The sequence below is a fragment of the Mauremys mutica genome, chromosome 1 (assembly GCF_020497125.1).
Source record: "Mauremys mutica isolate MM-2020 ecotype Southern chromosome 1, ASM2049712v1, whole genome shotgun sequence".
Lineage (NCBI taxonomy): Eukaryota > Metazoa > Chordata > Testudines > Geoemydidae > Mauremys > Mauremys mutica.
The window spans coordinates 325,872,580-325,896,677 of NC_059072.1; the positions used below are offsets into that span (position 1 = coordinate 325,872,580).

Consider the following 24,098-nt stretch of genomic DNA (forward strand, 5'->3'; position numbering starts at 1 on the left):
TCTGGTGGTACCCTATTTAGATACTTTAAGCTGCACACAGGCTTCTGAGTTATAAGTTGATAACCAGCTGGCAGAAGGTCAGTGGCTGGAACCCCAGATCCGCAGCTGAGGTGAGTGGAGCTGGTGGCTGGTAGGGCTGAGCAGGGCTGGAAGCCTGGACCCTGTCTGGCAAGGGCCCATGCTGGAACTCCAACTGGACCAAGGTGAGTGGGGCTGAGTGGGACCCCGGCTGGCAAGGGGCCAGCAGCGGGAACCCCAGAGTGGCGGAGGGCTGAGCAGCTCAGCCTGCCCCATGTGCCATGAAAAATTGGCTCGCGTGCCATCTTTGGCACACGTGCCATAGGTTGCTGACCTCTGTTATAGACTAACAGACGTATTGGAGCATGAGCTTTCGTGGGTGAATACCCACTTTGTTGGATGCATGTAGTGGAAATTTCCAGGGGCAGGTATATATATGCAAGCAAGAAGCAGGCTAGAGATAACGAGGTTAGTTCAGTCAGGGAAGATGAGGCCCTCTTCTAGCAGTTGAGATGTGAAAACCAAGGGAGGAGAAACTGCTTTTGTAGTTGGCAAGCCATTCACAGTCTTTGTTTAATCCTGAGCTGATTACTTTAGTTCTTCCCTGCTAAGCTGTGGCTCCTTCATCTTTCTATTGCTCCTAATGCATTTATAGAATTTTATTTTCTGTGTTTTGTCTTATCTGAAGAGAAATCTACAGACATGGTCTCAGAAGCTGTAAAATTTTCCAAAGCCAAAACTGCCTTGGGGGGGAAAAATTAGTAGTAAAGGTCTCATCTTAATGGAGTTTCGTACATCAGGATTGAATTTGGCCTAATGGACCTAAGGCTTAATGCTACAAAATTATGTAACTATGATGCCAGTTTTTAGACCAAACACAGAGACCTGTGATGAATGTGTAGATGTAACTGGAACTTGTGTATACTGTGGGTTTTTTTTAAATTGCACTTGGTTTTGGTTTTCCCTGATTCAGAACAGCCAGATGGACACTATAAATCAGTTTGAAAACTCTGGTCCAAACTCCCCTGTCACAGATTGACACACCTGCTTATAACTTCAGTGGGAGTTGTGGAAGTGTATCCCAGAGTAAAATTTGGTCCTCTATATTTATTTAGTTTAAGAAACTTTAGTTTGTAAAATTACTGTTTATATTCTGGTTAGTAGACTGGTTATTACAGCACTCAGAACCCTAGACACATAGCTAAATGAAGCATGGCTATCCAGGTCTGATTGTATTGATTATTTTTCAAGTGAGGAGGCTGAGGGGCATTGTGCCATATATTGGTAAATGGTTAAGGCAACTTCAACAGCTAATCAGGATGAAAGACTTTTCATTTACAAGATTTATAATACTGTGTTATATGCTGGGGCTGAAGTGGGGGGAAGGGAAAGCTCTCTGGAACCACCAGATGCTTGCCCATTGGAGCAGTAATGGTGCTCAGCTGTGTTGTGGTAGAATGGGAGTGGAAAGCAGACATGGGACTCCTTCCTCAGCTGTTAGATAGTGAAAGAGCGCAAATGGTTAAAGCTTTGGTAAGGAGCAAGAGGGGTGGGACAGATGTTGCTGCTGACATAGCTTCACATTCCATGGCAGTGTGAGGTTTGGAAGAGTTTGTTTGTCTTGGCCTCTAAACAAAAGCAGTAAATTTAAATTCTCTGCCAGATTTTAGGTGCTTCAATTTTGGGTGCCCAACTTTCATGTGTGGGCACAAACGGAACTGCAGAATTTGTAACTAGTTATGATGTTGGTGCCGCTAACTAGTTAGAAAATCATGGCTCCAGCCGTAATGTGGACAAGTCTTTGGAGTATCATTCAGGATTCAGATGAGCAACTTTAAGGGCCTGGGACCAGGAGCCTTGAAGAGTGGGTGAGGCAGGGCTCCCCTCTCTTCCAGCCAGGTGTTTGGGAGATAGGGTGACCAGAGACCAAGTGTGAAAAATGTTGATAGAGGGTGGGGGGTAATAGGAGCCAATATAAGAAAAAGCCCCAAATATTGGGACTGTCCCTATAAAATCAGGACATCTGGTCACCCTATTGTGGGAGGTTAGACCATTTGGGAAGGGTCAAGGGAGTGGCCAGAGGACTGGTGGTGGATGATTCAAAAAATGAGGTTCCAAGCCCAGTCAGAGACCTACTCTGAGAGGAGGAGTCTGTCAGGACACAGTTGCAGAAGGAGAATATGGAAATGCTGAACTAAAGATGTGGGTTTGCAGGCTGAAGAGGCTGGGACTTGAACCATGTAGTCTCTCAAAGGACTGTGAGACCCTGAACCTAGGGGTGAGTGAAAAAGGGGGCTCTTGGGAGTTGGACTATGTTTAATAAATTAGACCCCAAGGGAGAGGAAATATTGTTTTAAAGACTTTTGGGTCTGAGTAGATTATTTCCAGCACTCTTGAAGGGAAATTGATGCAGGGGACTGTGGTATGCAGTGCCGCAAAGGAACACACTCAGACTGCACTCCTTCTACAGACAGATTCCGTAAAAGAGGGACTCTAGCCTCTACTTGGAAAAGGAATCCATAAACTATAGAGGCCATGTGCAGTAGACCATGTCCTGCAGAGTGAAAAGACAGATCTACCAAGAAATATGGGATACATTTGCATAGACACAAAAGTGCCATAGTTTCACTAACCTCTTACTACATGTAGTTAAAAGAGAAACCCTTGGGAGAAGAAGTGCTATGAAACAATCTCATTATCCTTTCATGTTACTGAGGTGCGGCTGCAAGACACACTAGATTGCCTCAAAGGTAAGAATGATTAACTGTGGATGTCAAAAAAGCAGGATTTAGGGTGAGAAGAGGAAATTGATATCAGATTTGCAATTTGAGGAATTTCATGGAAAGACTTTGGCAGTTCATAATCCAAATCAACATGCGATCCCTTGCTTAGGGAGGAAATGTTCATCTCTGTTAGACATGCTGATAAAGGTAACAGTTCTCTGATCACAAGAAACAGGAAAAAAAACAGTTCGGCGCATCAAGACTTTTTTTTGGTGGGGGGAGGGCTGTTTTTGCTTTCACTAACCTACTATTTTCCCTGGATAACCCTGTTTTTGTTTTGTCTATTTGTCCCTTGGATTTAACATCTGGGTTAAATGAGGCACAAAATGAATAAGTCACTTGCCAAAAGTGCCGCAGCAAATCAGTGGTAGAGTAGGGATTAGAATTCAGAAGTCCTGTCGTCCAGTTCCCTGCTCATACTAATACGAATAAAGTTTAGCCATTGTTTATATAGGATCTATTGTGGTCTGTTCTTTGCTATTCTGAAACCAATGGCGGGAGCACAAGTTGACTAAGAAATTTTCTTAGAATCATAAAAGATTAGGGTTGGAAAAGATCTCAGGAGGTCATCTAGTCCACTCCCCTGCTCAAAGTGGGGCCAACATCAACTAAATCATCCCAGCTAGGGCTTTGTCAAGCCGGGCCTTAAAAACCTCTAAAGATGCAGATTCCACCACATCCATAGGTAACCCATTCCAGTGCTTCACCTCCCTCCTAGTGAAATAGTGTTTTCTAATATCCAACCTAGACCTCCCCCACTGCAACTTGAGACCATTGCTCCTTGTTCTGTCATCTGCCACTACTGAGAACAGCTGAGCTCCATCCTCTTTGGAACCCCCCTTCAGGTAGTTGAAGGCTGCTATCAACTCTCCACTCACTCTTCTCTTCTGCAGACTAAACAAGCCCAGTTCCCTCATCTTCTCCTCATAACTTATGTGCCCCAGCCCCCTGATCATTTTTGTTGCCCTCTGCTGGTCTCTCTCCAATTTGTCCACATCCTTTCTGTAGTGGGGCCCCCGAAACTGGATGCAATACTCCAGATGTGGCCTCACCAATGCCGAATAGAGGGGAATATTCACTTTCCTCGATCTGCTGGCAATGCTCCTACTAATGCAGCCCAATATGCCATTAGCCTTCTTGGCAACAAGGGCACTGCTGACTCATATTCAGCTTCTCATCCACTGTACTCCCCAGGTCCTTTTCTGCAGAACTGCTGCTTAGCCAGTTGGTCCCCAATCTGTAGCAGTGCATGGGATTCTTCTGTCCTAAGTGCTGGATTCTGCATTTGTCCTTGTTAAACCTCATCAGATTTTTTTTGGCCCAATCCTCCAATTTGTCTAGGTCACTCTGGACTCTATCCCTACCCTCCAGAATATCTACCTCTCCCCCCAGCTTAGTGTCATCTGTGAACTTGCTGAGGGTGCAATCCATCCCATCATCAATAAAGATGTTGAACAAAACCAGCCCCAGGACCGACCCCTGGGGCACTCCGCTTGATACTGGCTGCCAACTAGACATCAAGCCATTGATCACTACCCTTTGAGCCTGATGATCTAGCCAGCTTTCTATCCACATTATAGTCCATTCATCCAATCCATACTTTTTAAACTTGCTGCCAAGAATACTGTAGGAGACCATATCAAAAGTTTTGCTAAAGTCAAGATATATCATGTCCACTGCTTTCCCCATATCCACAGAGCCAGTTATCTCCTCATAGAAGGCAGTCAGGTTGGTCAGGCATGACTTGCCCTTGGTGAATCCATGTTTATCCTGATCACCTTCCTCTCCTCCAGTGCTTCAAAATGGTTTTCTTGATGACCTACTCCATGAATTTTCCAGGGACTGAGGTGAGGCTGACAAGTCTGTAGTTCCTTAGGTTCTCCTTGTTCCCTTTTTTAAAGATGGGCACTATATTTGCCTTTTTCCTATTGTCTGGGACCTCCTCCAATCACCATGAATTTTCAAAGATAATGGCCAATGGCTCTGCAATCACATCAACCAGTTCCCTCAGCACCCTCAGATGCATTAGATCTGGACTCATGGACTTGTGCATGTCCAGCTTTTCTAAATAGTCCTTAATGTGTTCTTTCACCACTGAGGGCTGCTCACCTTCTCCCCATACTGTGTTGCCCCGGACAGCAGTGTGGGAGCTGACCTTGTCTGTGAAGACCTAGGCAAAAAAAGCTTTGAGTACTTCAGCTTTTTCCACATATGTCACTAGGTTGCCTCCCCCATTCATTAAGGCTCCCATGCTTTCCCTGACCTCTTTCTTGTTGCTTACATACCTGTAGAAACCGTTCTTGTTACCCTTCACATCCCTTGTTAGTGCAACTCCAGTTGTGTTTCGGCCTTCCTGATTACACCCCTGCATGCTCGAGCAATACTTTTATAATCCTCCCTAGTCATCTGTCCAAGTTTCCACTTCTTGTAAGCTTCCTTTTTGTGTTTAAGCTCATCGAAGATTTAACTGTTAAGCCAAGCTGGTTGCTTGCCATATCTGCTATTCTTTCTGCACATTGGGATGGTTTGTTCCTGCACCCTCAATAAGGCTTCTTTAAAATACAGCCAGCTCTCCTGGACTACTTTCCCCCTCATATTCTTCCTACAGCTGTATTGGCATCAGTGATGATGCTGGTGAATAATAAAGAAGTAATTTTTTTTCTGTTTTGTGCTCCTCTATTGATAGCACTGCCTCTTTTTTTAACCACTCTGTCACACTTCCTGGGTATAGATGCTCTGTCTGACACTCCTACTCAGAAATGAGGCCCTAGGCCCCAGGACCAGTCCTAACCTCCCAAGACATTCCAGTAACTTAAATACACCCTTCTCCTGGGCTCCACTCTTGTGGGCACTCTGATGAGGAGGAATCTTGAATTCATGGTGTCTCCTGCTTAGCACTTGTGAGAGATGCTAGGTGTTCAATGCACGGGCAACAGCAGTTCAGGTTTCTTTGCACCATCCTATCAATAGATGTGGCTTGTATTAGGAGGACCCATGAGGTCTTCCCCAGGTGCCTGCTGTGGAAGTGGAACTCCTAATCCTAGTAGAGCCAAATAAACTGATCTCATTTTCAAGGCTCTCTGCCTAGGGAAAATAGCTAGAATTTTTTTTTTAAATGAAAACTGAGGCTCTCCTACTGGGCCTAAAGGCTGGCCCAGTGACTGTCTGCCTGAGAATGAAACAGGAAAGCAAACTCCATGGTAACAATTCCTAACCAGATTTTTGCAAGACCATTAATACCAGGACATTGAGGGGAAAGAAGAGGATAAAACGAGTGGCTCATCACAAGTGAAGCAGTGTGCTGGTTTGGTGAATTGTTATTTTCTAGATGAAGCTAATTTTCCAACTTTATATATAGTTGACCCTTATAGAAAAGCTGAGCCAACTGAAGAAAACAGCAAATGAAGGAATCTACATAATTTGAATGTACATTTAGCCACTGCTTAAAATTCTAGCATGCAGTACTACACATGGGCCTAGACCAAAAACCAAGATCAAAACACCCCTGATCTTTACGTGGGGAGGGAAGGTGTCGCAGGGTCCACTCAGCATGAGCAGCACCTCTTGCTGGCCAGCCTGGGGTTTAGCTCACCCAGCTCATGCTCTCCCTCTGGTGGGGTCTCCCCGCAACCTCTCTCACTGTGCAGCCCTACTCACTCCTGGGTCTGCAGTCTCCTCTTTGTGGCTTAGCCCTCCAGCCAGGTCATCCCCTTCCAATGAATTCATGGTCTTTCCAGACCTGTTGGCTGGCACTTCCAGCACCTGAGCCACTGCTCAGTGGCTAGTAGGGGAACCCAGGCCCACCCTCTACACTGGGTTACAGCCTAGGGACCCTTTAACAAGCAGTCACAGTCCCTGTACAAGCCTACCCCTTACTGCTGCTTCCCTAGGCTGCTTCCTCTAGAGGCTTGCTAGCCTCCAACTCCCTCCACTGAAGGAGTAACAGCAGCTTACTTCCCTACAGCCTTTCCCTGCAGCCAGCTTCCTGGCTTTATACAGGCCTTACATGTTTAGGAACAGGTGAACCTGTTCCTAATCAATCAGCTCCCTGGCTTGCAACCTAATTAGTTGTTTGGACCCATGTGGCCCCACCTTAGCTCTTGCTGGGCCAGTGTGGGGTGCATGCCCCATCACAAAAGGTCAGATAGTGGGTCTTCGCTAGCTATGAACATCCACAGCCAGCTCTGAATCTTGTGGCTCAGACTCATATCTATCTAAATGCACAGTCCACGTTTTGCCCCTACAAAGTTATGAGAGGCAAACTAATCAAAAGGTGTTTTCTCAGCAGAGCACAGAATGGCTACTTTAGCTAACAGAGTGAAGTACTATAACAGCATTTCTGTCAGAAAGAGAATCCAGCCATCTGCTGCACTCAAAGAGCAGGCGACAGCCCAAACACACATGCTGGGATTCTGGCATTTGACACTTTGCAATGGAGTTTGTTTTCTTTCCAACTCCGGACAACTTTTTACCCTCCCAGGCAAGTGTGCATCCCCACTTATGTTACCCCGGCATCCTCATCTCCACAGCTCCCTGCCTAGTCTTGGAGTCTGTGCAGGATGTCACCTGCTGCGACTGTAGAGTCCAGTGCTGACACATAAAAGAGAAAACTGTTTGTTCTTTCTTCTCAGGGCTCAGGACTCAGTTTATATATGTCTTAAAAACCTTTGGTCCTTGTTGCTCTGAACTGACCCTACATGCTGAGTTGGACTTGGGAGCCAAAAGACCTGAAGCCAAGCAGGGTCTTTGTAAGAAGTCTTTATGATAAGTGGGGACTGGTGGGTCAGCTGGCATTTGGGTGTATTGATAGGCAAGCTGGGGGATGGAGGGTGAGGAAAGAGGAACCGACCATGGGCCCCCATCCTGACTCGCTAGGAGGGAGAAGTGATTAGAGGAGGTGGGTCAGAAAAATGAGAATTAGGGGGAAAAGGAAAGACTGAGGGGTTGGGAGCTCTCAAATCCCTGACGTCCTAAATCCAGCCCTGCCTACCCCTCTGTCTGACATATTGCCCCATCCTGAATCTTGAATTTTCAAACATTTTTGAAGTCCTGTTTTAAAGCAGGACAGCAAACTGCCCATCTCCCCGAGGAGCCTTTTGCAGGGGAATGGGGTTCATGAGTGCTGTGCTGCCAACAGAGTAGAGGCAACCATGTAATAGCAGCAAAGAGTCTTGTGGCACCTTATAGACTAACAGAGGTTTTGGAGCATGAGCTTTCATGGGTGAATACCCACTTCGTCGGATGTGTGTGTTTGTTTGGATACAAAGTTGAATAAAACTCCAGTTTTAAAACGGTCCCTGCTCTGGGAGCATAACATGCGTCATAACTGACTTCCTCTCCAGAGCACAGGAGGAATGGTGGCTGGTTGTGAATGATATGACAAGCATGCATCCGACGAAGTGGGTATTCACCCATGAAGGCTCATGCTCCAATACGTCTGTTAGTCTATAAGGTGCCACAAGACTCTTTGCTGCTTTTACAGATCCAGACTTACACAGCTACCCCTCTGATACTTGAAACCATGTAATAGAATGTCCCACTGAGCACCAGTTTGCAATGCTGGGTAACCCAGACCAGCAGTAATGTTTCCTACTGAATGGACTTGTAGTGTATTTTGAACATCATCCATGACATTAGTGCTGCTCAGCCACTGGTGGTTGGAGGTGGTAGTCAAAGAGTTTGCAGGGAGCAGACAACAGCCAGAGGTGCTCCCTTTGCGACCTGTCTGCCACACTGCTAAGATTTTGCAGAGGGACTGGTAACATCTAAGCAGGAACAAGGGGACAGTCACCATCGCAGTCTCCTCCACATGTTCTTATCTCTCCTCCCACTTCCTCGACCAACACCTCTTCTATTGAATTATAGTGGATTTGTTCGACCCCAGGGCATGAGGGCGTGCTATGGAGGGGTACATGGAGTTTTGCCTGAGTAAGGCCAGAGGGCCTGCATCTCCATGTCCCAGCACCTAGTGTAGTTATTTACATCAGTGCAAAGTGAGTGTAAAATGCCATGATCCTGATTTGGTGATGTTTTGCTCTGGTATAAATAACCACACAAAGTGCAAAGAATCAGTGAATAAGGCCCGGGAGTAGGCCTGCAGGATTTAAAAGGAAATCTGCTGTAATTAATGCAGTAGATTAATGCATTATCCTTTTACCTCCTACCACTTGAATCCATATTGAGGGTTAGGTCAAGTAAAATACATTTGCTGGCCTCAATTCTGTCTCCTGCAACCACTCCTATGAGGAGTGATTAATGTTTGTATGGAAGTAGTGCTCAAAAGGACCCAGTTAGATTCAGGGCCCTGTTGTGCTAGACATCGTACAAATATATGGAAAGACATAATCCTTACCCCAGAGAGCTTACAAAGTCTTAAAAGAATCATATGAAAGACAGGGGAGTCACCCAATCAAAATACAGAGGAGATATGTATAATGGACCTGTGTCCACTGGCTCTATTTTTAAATGAATAAATGCACATCAGCTATACCAACTACCTTTATCAGATCATTAATCAGCAGGCAGCATTCATTACCAGATTTCATTTCCAGCAATTCTGGTAACCACAGTTTGGCACAATTGCTTGATTCTACTCAGGAGGAGCAAAAGGACCAGACTAGCAAATAAATTGGGGGATGTGCGTATGTGTGTTGGGGAAAGGGGGAGGAAGAAAACAAGAATCTATAAAGATGTTCTTAGCCCTCATTTAATAAAGGGAAATTCAGTGCTTTCTTACCCATGAAGAGGCTGACAGTAATTTTAGCACTTACAATAAAGAAAGAAGTGCCACAATAAATGATATAGCATCAGCTACGAGTTGAAAAATGAAGTAGTCTTCTTTCAAAGCTAAAGCTCCACAGCAGAGACAACTAAAATTTTTGTAACAGTAAAAGGCACATTTACAATAGATATATTGTGACAATTTGGGGCATCTGTCTACGTACAATTTATTAATTCTCTTTGATATTACGAGATCTCCGTAGTATCTAAGTCAAACTACAAACACCATATTGATTGTAAGGCTGATCTGTGCCTTCCCTGCTATCTTTCTACCTCCATCGTGGACTGAAATTCCCAGGGTTGTTGACAATGGGGGATTGTTAAACCTTGATGGCCCTTTATTCAAGTAGAGGCTCCTTAGATCAGTGGGCTGGCTACCAGGTGGGCTGGTAAGCAGACAACTGATCACCTGATAGGAGATCCAAGGATGACCACAGCATCACCTCACAAAGGAAACTGGAAATTATAAGAGGAAGATCCTCTCAATGGCCATTTTAGAGAGGGAGAACAGACCAGAACCGGGGGAAGCTGGCTGTAGGAGTGAGAACAGACTCCATGTCTCGGAGGAGAGGCCCTGACTTGCAGAAGGGAGAGCCAGGAACAGAAACTGAGCAAATTCCAAAGAATGCGGAGGAAATTGAGGCGGGGGATGGCATGCAGGTATTTGTTTTTTTAACCTAGATCTGTATATCTCATATGAAGTCTAAAGTATACAGTGATTGTTTTTAGAAATCTTTCTGTGAAGTCTATATCTGTTTGGTTAAAATATCACATGTCCCTGAAGGGGTAAACTGTAAATCAGACTAAAGGATCTAAGATATATAAAAGCTATGATGTGACTAGATTCTGAGAAGGAATAATGCTGGGTGCACAGCACCACATCCTGCCACCCAATATGTGAAGCAGTACAAAAGGTGGTCTGTGACTCCTGACAGTAATGTCATCTGCAGGTACCTCTAGCAGGGCAAAGGGGATCAGAGGAAGGTAGGAGTGAACGTGGTAAGCTTTGAGCTAAGGGGATAGCAGTAAATTCATGGAGTCGCTTTCTGGCTGGGAACTAGCACACAGCATGAATTCAACTCGTTTTCATCTGATGCGTCCAGCATGAAAAAATAATTAACTGAAGTGACCGTGAATAATTTAGGTCTCAGCTCAAAAAGACTGAAGTTGTTTGTTGCAACACGTTGGGACTTGCTGCTCAGTTTTTGTTGCTATGGTTGTGATATCATAATGTACCGTGGGCTATGACTGGATGGCAAGTATCCAATTTTTAAAAGAGGTCACTTTCGTTGCTGTTACTGATCCTCTTTGTCCACTCATCGCCTACTAAGTAATAATTCCATGTCACAATATAGCAAAGCACCACAGAGCTGGTCATCCATTCTGGATTTTGACCTTTGTGAACTGAGAACATAAGAGTTTTTCTTCTTTACTGTTTGTTTGTTATATGGTAGAAAGTTAGATACTGTACATCAAAAGGTGCATGGAGAAGCGGGTGTGCATATTACAAATGAGTCAGGCACTGTTCCTTATGTGACTCAAACAATAACAGAATATTACATCCCAGAATTACAACTAGGATCGCCTTCTCTGTTGAAATTTGCACTGCACCATGTTGTCAATAGGGAGGTGCATTTTGCATGTGTCCTGAAATAGCTTAGTTCAGTCAATATTACCTTCATGAATTTCTTGTCTTACTTTCCCACCACTTCCCTAGAAACTAAGTGTCAGACTGGCATGGGAGACAAATGCACTGAGGTATGGGAAGAAAAAGGAAGAATATTGACAATCACAGAGTATAAAATCCAAGAAATGTATTCAGAATTATAAATGAAGAGACAAAAGATAAAGTTAAATGGATTTTCTCTAAAGTCCTGGAGATATTACTAGACACATGCTTATGTGACAGCTGTATTTAAGAAAGGATGTCTATATATTTGATTTCAGCAAAAGAATCTGGCAACATTAAATTATGATTTATTGAAAGCTAGTCCACTGAGATTCACAAAAGATAGATCAAGTATCAGAGGGGTAGCCGTGTTAGTCTGGATCTGTAAAAGCAACAAAGAATCCTGTGGCACCTTATAGACTAACAGACGTTTTGCAGCATGAGCTTTCGTGGGTGAATACCCACTTCTTCAGATGCAAGTGGTGGAAATTTCCAGGGGCAGGTTTATATATGCAAGCAAGAAGCAAGCTAGAGATAACGAGGTTAGATCAATCAGGGAGGATGGGGCCCTGTTCTAGCAGTTGAGGTGTGAAAACCAAGGGAGGAGAAACTGGTTCTGTAATTGGCAAGCCATTCACAGTCTTTGTTTAATCCTGAGCTGATGGTGTCAAATTTGCAGATGAACTGGAGCTCAGCAGTTTCTCTTTGACAAGATAGATCATGCCAAATAAATCTTGTGAACTATTTAGAAGGGTTTTTTTATGTAAGTTGAAAAGCTGTGAAGTTAGGTATAACTAGTTTTATGGAAAATGCCTACTATAGTATACTTTAAATCTGTTTCCCTCTGGCATCATTATATTTCTTCCTACTGCACATTCAGGGCCTGATGAAAAGTTTTCCATTGTTTTTTTTGTTTTGTTTCAATGTGCCTTGATCAGGCTCTTTCTGTTTAGTTGTCTGAATTGGTTTATAACATTGAATGGCAGAGCTGTGGAGGAGGGTGTCAGTCTTTTTTTATTTTATTTTTAGGGAGGAAATTTCACTTTATTCACAGTTTTAACAATATGGCAATTTGACATGTGAGAAAGTACAGGAAACAAAGTAGCAAAGGTTTCTGTGAAAAATTCCAACAAAAATAAATTGTGAATTTCATAGGTCTCTTGTCGGGCGTGCAGCACAACTGATATAAAATGACATCTCAGCACTCATTTGTCTTTAGTGAGTTTCCAACATGGAGGAAAAACAAATAAATTGCTTTAGTCATTCTGTTCAGGGTTATCATTATCCAGTTACTTTTGTTTTAAGCATTTGTTCCATCCTCTTCTTGTCCAGTGGATGATACAAAACTCTAAATCAAGTTATTATCTCAAGCTTTTTGATTGTTGTTGAAGATTAACAGACATGGTACCACAAAGCAATTACGATCTATCTCTTTTTCCTGTGGCATGAAAGGAAGGCTCCTTTTGGGTAAATGTAAAATATATTCTTTTCATTCTATTCCTGGGGGCTCACTGTGTGTGTTCTGGCCATACTAACCTTCCCCATCTCTCTCACCTGTCTAGACCGCTTCATTAATTTTCTCCCGCACCATCTGCTACTGTTTGTTCTCTATCAGGATTCCATTTACTACTCTGGCTGTCAGGCAGAACACTATGGTACCATCGCGTCTGGCTCCTGACCCAGAACTTCTTCCTCTAGTGCACCATAGAAAGCTACAGCATAGGCCAAAGATATTATCTTCCTTTCCACTTGGCAACAATTGCCAGTCTGTCCTTCTGCATTTCTACTGTGAAATGGGAATATCTTCTTCAAATTCTGGATTCACCATCCTCGGTCTAAAACATGTCATCTTGCTAATCTGAAATTCATTTTTTGTACCAAGTTGTAGACTCCCCATGCTACCTATTTACTTCAGTGGGTTTTGGCTAAGGCTTTCTATCCTCTCTCATATGCTATTGAGACGTTAACTTCTTCCTCTGCTCTGGGAATGATACCAGCCTTAATCACCTATCTGTTAATTTTTAAGGAAGCACCTTTGGGCCATCTGACCCTTAGTCTTGGGAGAAGCTCTATGTAAACCTCCACAAGCTATAGCATTGTCATCTTACAAATCCCTCCTTAAAATTCTCCTTTGGCTGTGATGCCTACAAAAAAAATTGACAATAGCTGGGCAGTTGACGTGCAGTAACCTATCGCACTGACCAGTATTGTCTCATTGTTTCCTTGTACTCTCCGATCTGTTTCTTGTCTTGTACTTGGGTTGTAAGCGCTGTGTGGGCAATGACCATCTTTTTGTTCTCTGTGTGTACAGCACCTAGCACAATGGAGATCTGTGTCAGGTGATGGGGATCCTACGTGCTCATAAGTAATAGGCTGTCTGGAAGACATGATCAAATTTGCCTGGTATCTCCTGGAAATATTATCTACCGACAATATGACAAGCTTCCTGAATGTCTCCTCTGCAAGTCTGTCATGAAGAGAGAGAGCTTTTTTATTTACCTATGATATTCTGGCTCAAAGGCTCTCGTAAATTAAAATAACAAAGAAACACACCTTTCATTTTAGGTGCCGGCAGCTTCTTCATGGAAGTTATTTGTATTTTGTCTGGTAATGACAGCAAATTGCCCTTAGCTTGATTCTGTCCGAGAATTCTTTGAATATCAGGAATTTCCATTCCACTTAGTAATTTTATCTAAGTCGTACAACATGGTACAAAATCAAAAATTAAGATGGTCCTGTACTACAGTACTAATTAGCCAGGAAACTTGAAGATTTGGTTATATGATCTGATCTGAACTTGCTTGAATTTTGGGGTCTTTTGTGTCTGTAACTGAATCTTACAAATAATCTCTATTTTAAATAAGGATCTGGGCCGAATCCAAGCACCCCCTGACCCTGGGTTTCTTTAGCTATGGAGCTACATCTGAAATTTTACAGTACAAACCCATATCCAATGATAAAACATTTTAAAATAACTGATTTTGTGTGTGTGCATGCATAGTGCTGGCCTTTCTGGTTTCACCACCTTGTGTCTGATTCTCTTCATTTACATTGGTTTTACATTGGCATGATCTATTGAAAACAATGGAGTTTATTCCTGATTTACACCAGGCTTCTCCTGAGTTATACCACTAAGAGAAGAAAATCAAATCCATCTATTTGGGGCATTATTATTTTCATTCTTTGTGAGCAGAGCAGAAAACCTTTTGTTAGACAGTTTAGTAATTTGCCAGTTTTGCACAGGAGAGCTTTGTTAGGGAACAGTCAGAATTCTAGATCCCAGAAGAATGGAAAAGTTTATGGCATTTCACAGGTCACCCACTTAATTTAAATCTCATGTTTAGTTCAAAACCTTCTTGCCAATCGCAAAGGAGGTTGATGTTAGTTTTAAAACTTCTGCTGGTTTTGACTTAAGGAGAAAACACAGTGCCTCCTGGCAACCTGGTCTGATCCATCTTCTGTGCTTATCACCAGTAGCTCAGTGATGCAGACTCCATTTTCAGACAGCAGTAATGAAATGCACCTGTACAGAAGGTTTCCCACATCTGTCAAGGCAAAAACAGACTCTGGGTGTGTCTGCTTAGTGCACGTAGAGTGTTACCATTACTGATAAATTAGGAGTCACTCATTTCAAATAACTCATTTATTTTACATATTCAGTGTATGCCTTCCATCCTTCCCCACTCCGAACTTCAACTACAGTTCCAACATTTTCATGGACAACACATGCAAAATGACAGTCATTTTCTAAATATATATATTCAGGGAGATGTCACTATTTACAAATCCCAGTAAGCTCTGCACTACGTACACATACTTAAATTTTCAGACTTGCTCTACTTGCAGTCTGCTGCATACAGCAAGGACAGACGAAGTCATAGAAGTGGATGAGTAGCACTATTCTTAAAAATGTCCAAAGAATCTAATGAAATACAATTTCTGAGTAGAGAGGACCATACAGTAATATCTGTATGGCTCCAAATCTCAAGAACATCTTGTAGGAAAAATTCTGATGAAACACTTTGCTGATTTATCAAATGTTTTGTGAAGAAGGTTACATTTCCACAATGTTCTGACAGAACCCAGGCAGGTTTCCAACAGAAACCTGCCTGGTTTCCTGACAGTTCTTCTCTTAAAAAACCTTCCTGATAGGCTGATGGGAAGCCAGGAGCCTGGCAGTCCTGAAAGTCCTGGATTCCAAGCTGCCAGGACTATGGTTCTTTGGCAGTCCAAACTCCCAGGGCTTCAAGGATCCTCAGCTCAGGGGCAGCACACCAGGTGAACTGCCTCAGACTTGAGGACTCCAGGGCTTCCAGGGTCTGCTGCTCCAGGGCCGCCAGGCTAGGGGGACAGTCCCAATGCTGGGGGTCCATTCCCTCTCATGGAGAATTTGGGGGGGCTGTGTTCCAAATTGGAATGAAACCAGATTTCAAAATATCAAAATCCTCCATGAAAGGGCATTGCCTTTCTCTGCCCAAGTTCTAGCAATACACCATGTAATAAGACTGTGACACACACACAACTTCGAAGAGATTGAACTTTATTTCCTAGCCCCAGCCACCTGACCTAGGTCAATGTTACAAAGGTCAACACTTCACCACAGGACAGTACTCAGCATCCATTGATTACAGTGGCTATTGTGACAGGAGAAGAAGATGTTTGTGAATGTTACTATTTGGGTGTCCATTATCAAGAGAGGCTCCTACGCTATCTACCATTTTGATGATGGTTGGGCAGACATCCTGTGTTGAGGGTGATGGAATAGGGTTGGTTATTTCTCCTCTGTACTTCTCTTAACCCATTAGATCGCCTGCCTAATCCCTGGTTTTGGTTTCAGCCAACTGCTCTTCAGCCAAGAGCCAGTCTTGTTCATGCTGGTTTTAGCAGCATGGTGTTCAAACAAATTTACACAACAGTCTTAGGCTGTCATTTGGCAAAGTACTGAAAGTGCTGGGGAATGTTTACACATTTCAATAATAAAGCCATTGCTGTTACACAGGCATAGTGACACATTATGCAAAGTACCCCTACTGAGGCTGAAATCAAAGAGCTATGCTAACAAAAATTGGGTTACATGCTCTGGACTGGAGATGTGCTATTTATGTGCACCATTTCTTATTGATAACAGCAACAAATGGGGGAAACATTAGGTAGGTATTTGAAAATTAGCTTATGTGGGATACTTTTAAAAGAATGTATTGTTGTAACAAGCTGTGGGTCCAGTTTTTACTGCCATTGAAATCAAAGGGAAAACTCTCAGGGCAAGATCCTTGGCTATGCCTGAATGGTGCAAAGAAGGAGATTGCGGACGGAGGGAGAAGAGAGGAAGGAGGATCTGGGCCCTGTTCTACTCAATGATGTAGGATTGGGCCCCAAAACCCTCATGTGTTCTCCTTTCCATTAATACAAAGAATAGGGAATAATTTCCTACAGATAGACGCATTTCTTATATAATATTTATTCAAACCTTCCTTTTAAGTTGCTGGTTCTTATTATTTTGTCCCTTGGAAATAAGGATTTGATTTTTGGCATTGTTTTTGAGGCAGCAGCTGTTTGTGCACATGTGTGTAAACAACATAGTGCTACAAGATATCAATGCTCCATTGCATTCCAGCAATGACCTTTGCTATATGTCATGCATTATTTTGCTCAGCATTCTCTGTTCTTTGCTGCTTGATCTATTAATCCTCTGTGACTCCAATAGTTCATGTTGTACGACCCCATCTGGATCAAAATCTGTTGTATGCCCTTCCCGGTGCATTGCAGAAATCAGTCTTGATGGTGGGAGGAACACTTGATTTTTCTGAGATGTAAGAGATCCTAATTTTAAAGTGGGAAGGAAATTCTTTCCCATGAATTTACTCATTTAAATTCAGTACGAAACGATAGCAGATCTCATTGGAAAGCTGCTGTTTACTAGTTTCATTATAGGCTGAGGCCTGTTGATTCTGAGTGGCTGATAGTAAGTGTGGTTACACAGGCAGTTGAGGTCGCAAAGAGGTCAAAGCGAGAGACATTGAAGAAATTAGGTTGATGGTAATATTTTCACCCAACAGAATTTGTAAGAATATATAATAGGAAGGAATGTTGACAAAAACATCTTATATAATGTTCATGTTGAATGAGTAACATACCCATAACCACAGGATGAGTGATCTGCTGTTTTTGAGGCACCAGATCATGGTGTAGTGCAGTGGTTCTCAATCAGGGGTCCAGGGCCCCCTGAGGGGCCACAAAAAGGTTTCAGGGGGTCCACCAAGCAGGTCCAGCATTAGACTCGCCAAGGCCATGGGCAGAAAGCTGAAGACCCACCGCATGGGGCTGAAGTGCGGAGCCCTGAGTCCTGCCACCTGGGGTGGAAGCCAAAGCCTGAGCAATGTAGCTTTGCAGGGCCCCCTGTGGCATGGGGCCCCAGGCAATTGCCCTGCTTGCTATCTCTTAACACCGGCCCTGGCTTTTATATGCAGAAAACCAGTTGTTGTGGCACAGGCAGGCTGTAGAGTTTTTATAGCATGTTGGGAAGGGGGTTGGCGGGGGAGGCTCAGCAAGAAAAAGGTTGAGAACCCCTGGTGTAGTGCACAGGGGTGAGAGTTAGAAGATTGGGGTTCTCGTCCTAATTCTGCAGTTGGCTCACTGTGGGGCCTATCCAAAGCCTATTGAAGTCAATGGAAAGCTCCCATTTTTTTCAGTGGGCTCTGGATCAGGCCCTATATGACCTGGGCAAGTTATTTAACCTCTTAGTTTCTCCATCTGTACAACAGGGATAATACTTACCACCTTTGTAAAGTTCTTCAGATCTTCAGTGTTCTGCTAAATATTAATTTGAGTCACTTCCTTTAACACCAGCTTTGCTGCAACTGGGCTTGGCCCACTATAGTTACAGGATGGCCCCTGCCTGTGTTCTTTGCTCATTTATATATATATATATTGGGCTCCCCCTCAGTTATTTTCTAATGTTGTTAAGCACTCCCTGACACACAACAGTAATCCTCAATCCTGTTTATTTGGTAACTGTTTCTCTCCAACACTTCTGTTGGTTGCAAGGCTTCCTTTAAAAAAACATTAATAAATAACAAGTTTATTTAAAATCCTGGCTAATGGCAGGATCTGGTTTGCTCTTGCCACATTTGGGGTAAACAACTTAATAGAGCATTTGTCTGCTATTACTACAGAGATTTTTACACATTTTCCCTTGTACCAGGGGTGTTCGGGCTCATCAGTTGTTGCCAAAGGTGAGAATGGATGGCTACAGGACCATTCTCTCACCTCTGGTGAGTGAAACAACATCGGTATATCCTAATTAAGAAATCTCACTGACTTGTGGTATAGTCTCTGTTAGGGGTATTTGTCATTGCGCTCTCTTTTTTTTTTTTTTATGGGATATACAGACATCTCTTGGAAATTAAGCTACTCATTTTCCGTATGGACATCCACATTGTTTAACACTAGTTCTCTGTTAACTAGATCTCCTTTGAACATGAGCTGGACTTGGTTTGCATTAATTGTATATTGTAATAATAGTGTTTACAATGAAGGGAAAAACAGAACTAAGGAGCAAATATAAGAGAAGGTTACATGTTTGGTTTTCAAATGTTATTTTTTTATTGCATTTGATATGAAAAGAGGCCCTGCCTAGTGATGGCTATCAATATTTGTGAGTCCCCTGCGCTTGGAGGACCCGCTTTAGCCCTGAGGAAAATATCTTAAATTCTGGTGTGGGAACGCTCTAGCACTTAATAACCTACCTATCAGGGTGTTGTCAAGGTTAATTAATGCTTGTGTACGGCCCTTTGGACAAGGGAAATGCTGTACTGCAGTGGTCCATAACGCGGTGCCCGTGGACACCATGGCGCACCCTCCTAGTCAGGGGCGGCTCTACAAATTTGGCCGCCCCAAGCAGTCATGCCCGGGAGGCGCCCCCGAGCCGCGGGAGCAGCGGACCTCCCGCGGGCATGACTGCAGAGGGTCCGCTGGTCGCGCGGCTCGGCTGGACCTCCCGCAGCTGTGGGCGGTTCGCTGGTCCGGCGGCTCCGGTTGAGCTGCCGCAGTCATGCCTGCGGGAGGTCCAGCCGAGCCGCGGGACCAGCGTCCCCTCCGCAGTCATGCCTGCGGCAGGTCCGCTGCTCCCGGGGCTCCGGTGGACCTCCCGCAGGCATGACTGCGGCAGGTCCGCCGGCCCAGCCTGCCGCCCCCCCGGGAAAGGGCCGCCCCAGGCGGGTGCTTGCCCCGCTGGGCTCTGGAGCCGGCCCTGCTCCTAGTGCCCAGCAGGGGAGAGAAGCCGTGGCCCCGCGCCTGCCAGGGACAGAGAACTCCGGGGCTGCAGGCGCCAGTGTACTCGGTCCCCGGCAGGTGTGGGGCTGCGGCTTAAGCCGGAGAGAAGCCGCGGCCTCGCACCTGCCGGGGACAGAGAACTCCAGGGCTGCAGGCTGTCGGCGCCGGTGTTCTCTGTCCCCAGCAGGCGCGGGGCCCACCTAGTGCCCAGCAGGGGAGAGAAGCCGGGGCCCTGTGCCTGCTGGGGACAGAGAACTCCAGGGTTGCAGGCTTCATTCTATGTTAAAGTAAGAATAATAATTATACTCAACCATGTTTTACTTTTTTTAAATAAATCAGATGAAAACTGTTTGATATTTATTTTGTAAAAAGTCCTTAATTTTTCTTACAGGTAGATAAAAAATAGCAAATTCACATGGTAAGGTGAAAGAGTAATTGCCAAATAATTTAATACCTTTTACATGTAAAATTATCCTTTTATCTTATCGATTCATATATTATGTAATAGTAAATATGATTATTTTTGTATTATTTAATGTACAAATATAAGCCTTGAAAAATTGTAGATGCCCACCACACTCTTCTGAAAACATAAATGTGCTACTGGCCACAAAAAGGCTGGGGACCACTGCTGTCCTGTATACGTGTTAATTATTATTGTTCTTTAAAGAAGTGCCATTTAGCATAATATAAATAACAGAGTCAGAAGCAACTAAATACCAGGAAATAGTAAGACAGGAGGATTTGAGATACAACTGTCCATTTTTCAAAAGAGCATTGAAGGATTTTCTGGGTTTGAGAAGAATTTTGAGACCACAATCATGTTGTATAGACCAGTCCAGTCATTAGAGGACAATTCAGAGTCTGAAAATATACAGTATGGACCATATTGTGTACACAAGAGAAACAGAGTGAGATTCAAGACTTGGAAGTGTGCAAAATAGACTGTATGAACTGGAGGACATAAGAGCCTGATCGAGTTAAGAGGACAGTGATGTCTGGTGCCCTGTGTGTATGATTCAGTAGTTAGAAGTGTGCAGTGTGGACAGTATTTTATGGGTGCACATACTTGTGTCTAATTCAGACTTTGAAGTGTGCAGAATGGGCCATTCCATGTAGATATTGGGGGGGGGGAGAAGGGTGTCAAGCTGAAGCTTGTAATATGGACCAATCCATTTGTTTGGGGAGTCCATAACTATTCCACATGACTCATACCAGGTGGTGGGACAAAGGTTGCCCAATACCCACACCTCTCATTGCTTTTGAGTTGGAAAGAAAAGGAAACATTGAAAATTTTATAAAAGAGAAAAGGCTAATATAGGTCATCTCCTTCCACCCCCATCCCTTTCTTCTCCCCAGCACTGTTTCCAAATTAGACAGGACTTTGACTTACATGTTTAAAATTCATGCCACTATGCTAAACTTGTGGTAAACCATGTCTCTGGGGTAAACCACTGCTTTGAAGATAGAAAATTCTTGAAAACATTTCATTGGCATCGCTAGTACATTTTACAAGCATTAGAGCTATGATTCAAGTTATTTTGCAAGCAATCTTAGTTTGCTAAACTAATAAACATTTGGGAAAAAGATGACCCTCCCACCAAGTATTAATGATAAAATAAACATAAGAGGCTGCTCAAAATACCAATTTGTAAACAACCTAAACCACTTGAAAAAATATCATTTCTGTATTTGTGTTTTCTGTGTTTCAGGAAATGTACTACATACATCAAAAATAATCAGACATGGTATAAGATAAATGCTAAAAGCCTGATAACAGTAATGCAACACTAAGATTGAAAATATAATCACAGAACGTGTAGGGGGCAATGGAATTCTGTGCAAGAAGTGGCATTTGTTTCTATATAAAGGATTTTGCCAAACAATCTGTATTGTATTGTATGATGGAGTTATAACATTACTGGACAAACAGAATGAAGTAAACGAAATATCTTTGGATTAGCAAATCAATTGATACAGTATTATACTCTCAAAAGGTTATCAAAAGTGGCTTGGAAATGAACAACTTCACATGGATTGAAAACTGGCTGAAGAACTATAAAGAAAAGACTTGCATCCGACGAAGTGGGTATTCACCCACAAAAGCTCATGCTGCAAAACGTCTGTTAGTCTATAAGGTGCCACAGGATTCTTACCTGCTTATAAAGAAAGAGTTATGAATAGCAAAGCATCCAAATGGAGCTGCCTACAGAGGTACTGCAGAGAACAACTTTACTAATGATCTAGACGAGAGTAAATGGCATGCTGATAAATTGTGTAGATGTTACTAAACAGATGTTGTATACAGTAATGGGAAAAGAGAAAATCCAAATAGAAAATTTAGAAACATGAGCAGAAAATAAAATGAGATTCATCTTGGAAAAATACAGTCTATTACTTCTAGGGAAAATATTCCTGAACATATGAGAGGAAGAGACCCTGGAGGCAGATATGCTGAAAGAATACTTTTAGTCATCATAAACATAAGCATGTTTCCCACACTAGTCATAATAAAACAGTCCAGGATTGTAAATTTTGCCAATTTGAGCCTCTCCTGAAAAGTGAGTGCCCATTCCAGCCATTGAGAGCAGAGGATGTTCAGCAATTTACAAGATCAGATACAGTGTGCAACTCTCACTTGACTATCTGTGGCAATAACCATCAGACAAAATGATATCTGCTGTACATCAATCAATTTGTATAATAGAAAATAATTGTATTTATAATGGAAGTCTTTCAGAGATGTCATCTAGGTATTAATTTAGTAGAAGGATACTATTATTTCTTAACAAAGTGGTTTTTCCATTGACATATCTCACAATATTTCCAAGTGATGAGTGGAAAAGGCTGCTTATAGTAATCGGCATGATCAGATTGTTACTTGTCTGTCTCTAGCTTTTTGACATAACTATCTGAGATGGAAAGCAACTGTTGCTTTCTGAAGCACCTGCATGCTATTTATCAGCTAATGTTATGCCCTTATATTCCAAACAACAATAAAACAACTGAAATCATGAATGTGCAAATCAAACATAACCTTAGCCACCCTCAAACTCTTATGCAAATAGTTTTAAGAAATGTTTATTTTTGGTTATGCACTAGGATGGAACAGTATTCTGGAACATTTTCACCTCCAATTTTGTTTGTATTGTTTATAATTATTTGGGGCCACTGAATGCAGCCAGCCAATTACAATTGCATCAGAAGATGTTTCTCTTCCCTGTCGTGCACCAAAGATGCAATCTAGCAGCTGGGATTATGAGCCCCTTGGTTTCAAAGGGAAGGAGCTGACAGCAAGGAGTTCTCAAAAACCTGAGTTCCTTGGTTTTGGATTTCATTGATGACTTGACTTGTGGTGGTTTGGGGTTTTTTTTGTTTGTTTGTTTAGGCATGCTACATGTCCCATCTATTTTACCAGGCTTTTGAGGAGAGATGAGAATCATAAAGTGGCTATATTATTTTTAGGGGTGATGAAATGAGCAGTGGGAACAGCATCTCCACCATTGGATGGTGCATTCTCTCTCTTTCTCCTAGTGTTTAGTTGATGTATCTGACCTGCGGGGGAGGGGCTAGCAGGAAGTTCTGTCCTGCCTATCTGTGCTGGAGTTGGTATTTGCAGTGTTCCAATAAATCCCTATAAGTGAGTATTGCAACTATCGGCAGTAGCTTCAAGATGGCAAGACCACTTTTTCCTGAGAAGAAAATTACTTGGTCACATGGAAGAGACTGGAATCTGCATATCTGACAGACTTTGAGCTGTTGTTCCTGGGAATAAGTGGTCTAATGAGAGAACAGCACAGTACGTAGCAGTGTTTTGTGTGTGGTGTTTTTTGTTTGTTTGGATGGTGATGCCAAAGAATTTTACATTGACCTTTCTAGTGAGAATCATGGATCTTAAAGATAGTTAGGTGAACACTTATATGACTGATATGATTGGGGATTGGCCCTTTTGAAATACCAGAAGAAATGGCAAAACAGGATGTGGCAAGGAGAACTCCTGCATGGTTATTTGGGTGCATTGCAGAGCCTGTTTGATGGGGTTTTCTCTGCACCACCCAGGCCAGGAGTTGGCTTGAGTGAAGCAGAACCTGCTGCACCAAAACTGGAACCGGCAATGGAGCGGGCCTATGTCCAGTGGCAAGCCATGAGAGAATCCTGTGTGAGAAGTCAGTTTATAAACTGTTTAACAGGGGAACTTCAATGACTTGCAGGTGAAGGAAGATAACATAGTGGATAAACCTCTGGACCAGATTTATATGGAGAGTTCAAAATGTGAAAGAAGAAATTGGTATTTCCTTAAAGATATCAGATGTTAATTCCCAACCCCAGAGTGATTCCTTTGTAGTTCTTCAAGAAAAGATTGCTAGGGAAGTGGCTAAAAAATTGGAAGAGGCTCAGGTCAGATGAGACTGTTTCTCGAGTGACTCCTAGGCCAGATGATATTTGCAGGAGATGCGGAGGCAAAGGCCGTTGGAGACAGAATTGCCCAAGGAAAGGGAAGCCGCACCAGGGGAAACTAGAAGTTCCTGATGCAATGGGGCCACCATCAGCAACTATTAGAATAGCCCACATGAAGA

The 24,098-nt window shown here is 43.1% G+C and overlaps 1 protein-coding gene across 5 annotated transcripts in view; it reads left to right on the plus strand.

Moving 5' to 3' along the window:
• Positions 1-24,098, plus strand: part of ARHGAP20 (Rho GTPase activating protein 20) — a 232,599-nt gene that overhangs the window by 61,085 nt on the left and 147,416 nt on the right. For 2 of the 5 annotated variants that reach the window (XM_045018165.1, XM_045018087.1), the window contains exon 1: positions 10,066-10,241. The exons of the other annotated variants lie outside the window; for them this stretch is intronic. In XM_045018165.1, the coding sequence (XP_044874100.1) occupies positions 10,137-10,241 (105 nt within the window). In that variant the 5' untranslated portion in view covers positions 10,066-10,136. Of the gene's footprint in view, positions 1-10,065; positions 10,242-24,098 lie in introns of those variants that run through there. 5 annotated transcript variants of the gene reach the window in all.